This window comes from Ursus maritimus, unplaced genomic scaffold, assembly GCF_017311325.1.
Source record: "Ursus maritimus isolate PB19 unplaced genomic scaffold, ASM1731132v1 scaffold_2, whole genome shotgun sequence".
Lineage (NCBI taxonomy): Eukaryota > Metazoa > Chordata > Mammalia > Carnivora > Ursidae > Ursus > Ursus maritimus.
In genome coordinates, this window is record NW_024424452.1 from 9,027,601 (window position 1) to 9,032,610 (window position 5,010).

The 5,010-nt window shown below is 61.3% G+C and overlaps 1 protein-coding gene across 1 annotated transcript in view; it reads right to left on the reverse strand.

Annotated features, from left to right (window-relative positions):
• SRRM3 (serine/arginine repetitive matrix 3) overlaps positions 1-5,010 on the reverse strand; it is a 36,727-nt gene that overhangs the window by 15,042 nt on the left and 16,675 nt on the right. Inside the window, exons 8-9 of the mRNA XM_040634907.1 lie at positions 903-953; positions 360-464 (exon numbers count right to left, since the gene is read on the reverse strand). Of these exons, the coding sequence (XP_040490841.1) occupies positions 360-464; positions 903-953 (156 nt within the window). The remainder of the gene's footprint in view (positions 1-359; positions 465-902; positions 954-5,010) is intronic.

The window sequence follows — 5,010 nt, forward strand, 5'->3', positions numbered from 1 at the left end:
GAGATGGGGGGGGGAGCCGGCGTGGGACGCTCCTTCTGCAAGTGGAACCGCTGCTCCCGCACGAAGGGCAGCCCCTCGCCAGCCCTCTCCCTTGCATTTAGAAAGCAAGGCCCTAGCCTGCACACTGCCTCGATTTCCAGTTCAGCGTCTGGGGCGTCTCTGGGCGGGGGCCGAAGTTCTGCCCGGCCCACTGCCAGGTGAGGGGGCACCTGCTCACTCCTGGTAGATTTCCACCCATCGATTGCTGCCCCGACCACCATCCTCTTCCTCAGCCCCCTCTCCAGCCCTCGGGAGTGTTCAATCTGCAAGAAAGCCGAGCTGAACCTCCTCTGGAAGGCTCCCAGGGGCCCAGGACCTACCTGCTGGGTGATCTGGAATCGCTGTAATGGGAGGAGAGGGAGGGGCTCTGGGAGCTGCCGCTGCTGTGGCGATTGGACCTCCGACCTGGGGACTCTGCGTGTGGCCTGGGAGAGAAACCAGCCAGTACCTAAGTTCTGCCTGACCTCCCCAAGGGAGACCCCACCCCCTATAGTCTCCTACAGATATAACCCCTTTAGTCCAGGTGGGTCATTTGTGGGAATTAGTCAAAGGCACCCTTTTGTCTAGACAGCTGTGGTCCCCAGGACCTCACTGACCCCTCAGCACGTGCTCTTGTGACTAGGGGTGGAGGGATGTGGCGAGTAACAAGGGCCGAGCTTGAGAGAACCCTGGACTAGGAGGCAGGAGGCCTGGGTTCCAGTTCCCTGGTTTGCTGCTGACTCGCAGGGGCTCTTGGCTTCCTCTCTGGGTCTGAATTTTTCCATCTGGGCAGCGGGGCCAAAATGAGCTATCTCCAAGGGCCCAATTCTATGATTCTAGAAAGCGGAAGGGGGAGGAGCTAGAGAATGGTGAAGGGTTCTCACCTCTTCCTCTCTTTGTTCTTCTCTTTTCTTTTGCTCTTGGGGCTTCGGGATCTGCAGAAAGCAGAGGCTGAGGAGACAGCTCAGCCTGAGCCCAGCAGGGGGCCAGGAGGAGGGCTGTGCCTAGGTGTGGGTCCGAGATTTGTTTTCGTCTGGGACCTGAGTCCCCACCCCCAGCCCTGCTGGCATGGACTTGCTCATCCCACCCCACTGCTTTGGTCCCTTTCACCCGGCCAAGCCTCCTTCCTTCCTTCTCCTGGCCCACAACCACTGCCTGTCTGGGCCGCAGTTGCTGCTTCTCCTGGGAGTGCCGTAAGTGATGTGTCCACCACCCCCGAAAGAAGGCTGACTTGTCCTTTCTTTCTGGAATCGGTCTCAGGATAGGCCCCTCTATGAGTCATTGTGCTGGAGTGGTCCCTCCACACCTCGTTTGTGTCCCCTGGGTCCCTGGTTGCTCAGATGGGGCTCCTAGGGCCGAGCCCAGGCTTTCCTGCCTCTTTGCCCCCTCAGACTGTGGCTCAGCTCTGGGCCAGCACCCCAGGGGTTTGAGAAAGAAATACTCTTCCTGGGGCACGATCTCCCTGACATTTGGGTCCTCTGGATTCTCATGGAGGGTTGCCCCCAAAGCTTCCCATCCCACCCAATCCCACCCCATACTGTCCCATCCAGCCCCACAGTCCGTTCCCTTCTATGTTTGACTAGAGGATTGAAAAGCTTCCTAGTAGGTGTCTAAGGTCTTACTCCACCCCTGGATCCTGTAGGCCCCTCAGCCCCACCCTCCCTGATGCCACTAGATTCCAGCTGGATCGTTCTAGCCCTCAACAGATGCCTTCTTCTGACCAAATAGCCAGGTGATGCTAAGACCAAGAGGATGTGTTTCTCACAGGAGCAGAGTGGGTGGGGGGCAGGCCCAGCAGGCCAAAGATTTCAGTTTTAGAGCTCATGTTGCTTGCTTTGGGCCTCAGTCTCCCCATCTGCAGCTGGTCTAGCCCTAGGTCACCTTTAGGTCCTTCCCAGGACCCATGGGAGCTGGTGAGACGATTTGTGCAGACTGATGGTGACCACTAGGCGGCAGCAGGGGCCCATACTGGCCCCTAAGAAGAGGGGAGGAGAGGAAGAGAAGGAAGGCGGAATGGAAATTGGGGAGATTGGAGGGTCAGGATTAGGTGTTTATTTAGGCTGTAGGTTTATTTACGGGTAGGACCCCACCTGGCAAGTGGCCATGGTCAAAGTCCCACTGCAGGAATGGGACTGGGGACTCTGACCCTCTTCAGGACCCCTGGGAGGGGTCCTGTCTCCCATGCCGGCCGTGGGGATGTGACTGCCTATATCCTCCTTCCCTCCATGCTGAGTTTTCTACTTTCCCCACCCCAGCCTCTGCCAGGGCTCTTTTTTTTTTTTTTTAAAGATTTTATTTATTTATTTGTGAAAGAGACAGAGCATGAGTGGGGTGAGGGGCAGAGGGAGAAGCAGACTCCCCACCGAGCAGGGAGCCGGATGCAGGGCTTGATCCCAGGACCCTGGGATCATGATCATGACCTGAGACAAAGGCAGATGCTTAATCACTGAGCCACCCAGGTGTCCCTCTGCTAGGGCTCTTGACTTTCATCTCCTCCCCCTCCCCCAATCCATCCTGAACAAGTCACTGTCTGCTCAGAGCCCCATGCTGGCTCCCAGCTCTGTCTGGTTGGAGACCAGCTCCTTGGCCTGGCAGTCAGGCCTTTTGGGGGCTGGCACCTGTCCCTGAGACATCACCACTCTTACCTACAGAGTTTTCCTTCTGTATGGATGCCCTTTCCATGTAAATTTGGGGTCCTGATGCTTCTCCCTTCCTGACACCTCTATGGACACGCCCCTTGGATAATGGACCTGCTGTGTCATCTGGAAATTCTTACGGCCCCCAAGTCAAGGCTGACTCATGGGACCAGCAAGTATTGCAAACAATTGGCCTCCATCCCCCTCCCCCACCCTCCTTCCCCTGCTTGGCTCTGGAAGGAGTCCCAGGAGGGGGGAGGATGGAGCAGGGGAGGACCCTCACCCCCCTCCTCCCATCATTGCTTCCCTTGGGCCTTGGTCCCTGCAGGGTAGCACTGGCTTCTGTCCACATCCTCAACAGGGCATCGCTCACCTGTGTCGTCTCTTCCTCCGGGACCCGGAATCAGACCTGGAGGGCCACAAAAGGGTTCTCTTGAGTTTGTCTGGGGTGGCCTGGAGTCACAAATCTGCACAGCCACAGTCCCAGGCCGACAGAGGTGAGAGGAGGTCCCAGGGGAGCGAAGGTACCTGTCTCTGCGGTGCTTCTTCACACTCTTCTTCTTCTTGCGCAGGGGTGAGGAGCTCCCACAGCTGCGGACATGGGTGGGGGGGTGGTTCTAGTGAACTGCTGCCCCGGCAGGGGCAGGGGCAGCTGGACATGGCTGGGAAGTCTGGGCGCCTGGGGCATCTAGCTGAAGCCAGCTGCCCGTGGCAGAAAGTGAACCGAGGCCACGAGGGTCAGCAAGGTCCCTAAGGGTGGGTGACAGAGCCGCCTGTGTTGTCCCCTAGCCACCCTTCAGCCTCCTTGGCATCTTAAGTAAGTGAGGGCTCTTTCACATCGAAATGTCAGAGGCTTCAAAGGTGGGATTTCTGGCCTCCTTTGGGGAAAGCTGGCACAGGGGCGGTTTCCAGGGTCCAGGCCCTGCTGTGGCAGGCCTCCCTCGCGTCTCTGGGGGATTGCCTGGGAGTCTCGCCCACGCAGACATCCCCACCCCTGCCCCCAGCCCCTGCCCGCCTTTATCACTGACCTGCACTCGGAGTCCAGTCTCCTCTTTTTGCTGAGGGCCAGGGAGAGAAAAGGACAGACAGATAGTTGGGGCTCCAGACAGACGTTTGCCAGGGTCTCATTAAGGACAGGAGAGGGGGACATACAGATGGGGACCCACAAATGTGACCTAGCCAAGGCCACTCACACTTGGCGTCCTGAGTGAGTGCAGGGCCTCTGAGGGAGGGAGGAAGGGGGGCCGGGAGCAGGTGGACTGTCACCCAGGGGTCAGGGTGACCAGTTCTGGGGTTGGGTGAGTGCCAATGAGGGGACTCAATGAGGGGAGGGGGCTGGGTGAAGGGGAGGGGCCAGTGAGGGGGCGGGATTCAGTAAAGGCTGAGGGACTCGGCTAGGCGCGGGGCTCCCAAATGCAGCGTGGGCGTCGGGTCTCCTGCCCGCAGAGGTGGGTACCCGGGGGACTGCCACCGTTCCTGCCCCTCCAGCTCCCTCCCGCCCCCTCCCGCCCCCTCCGGCCCGGCGGCGCTCTCACCGGCTTCTCCGGTGGCCGCCTTTCTTTTTCTTCTTCTTTTTGGGAGGGGGCGACGCCGAGCTGCTGGACCAGTGCTTGGTCCTGGGCGAGAGGGGGAGGAGGGGTGAGGGAGGAGGGGCGGCCCCGGGGCCCCCTCCCCGCCCCCTGCCGCGGCGGGCGCTGACCTGTACCCCCGGTGCCCGCGGTAGCAGGCGGCCGGGCAGTCGCAGTCCACCGGGCCGTCGTCCTCGTCCAAGGGCGCGTACTCCAGGCCGGGCTCCGCGCCCTCGAGCAGCCGCGGGGTCTCCGCCACGCTGCCGGCGACAGGGACGCTCACCACCCGCGCCCGGGGGCCGGGCCTTCCGCCTGCCCCTTTCTCCGCGCAGCGCCCCGAGGCCGGGTCCCCCGCAAGTTCGGCGGGGTGCGGCCCCGACCCCTAGAGGGTCAGGCGGGGATCTGGGTGGTCCAAAGGGCCGCCTGCAGGGCAGGCCCCCCGCTTCAGCGGTGTCCTCCCGCCTCACTTGGTCCTCACCCCTTCTACGGTCTCACCTCTCAGTGAGCCCCCTCCTCCTTGGTGAGGCCCTCCCCTCACCGAGCCCCTCAGTCCTATTCACCGTGCTCCTCTCCTCTCCCCCGGCCCCCTTTCCCGCATGGAGCCCCTTTCACCGACCCCTGCCCTTGAGCCCTGCTCTCCTACTCCTAGCCCCAGCTCCTCGCTCAGCCCCCTCCCCTTCCGAGGCCCCCTTCCCCTAGTGAGCCCCGCTCTCCCAGAGAGCCCCTTCATCTCCTAGCTCCCCCTCTCTGGTGTCAGTCTTTCCCTAACCCGGGCTCGCCTGCCTAGT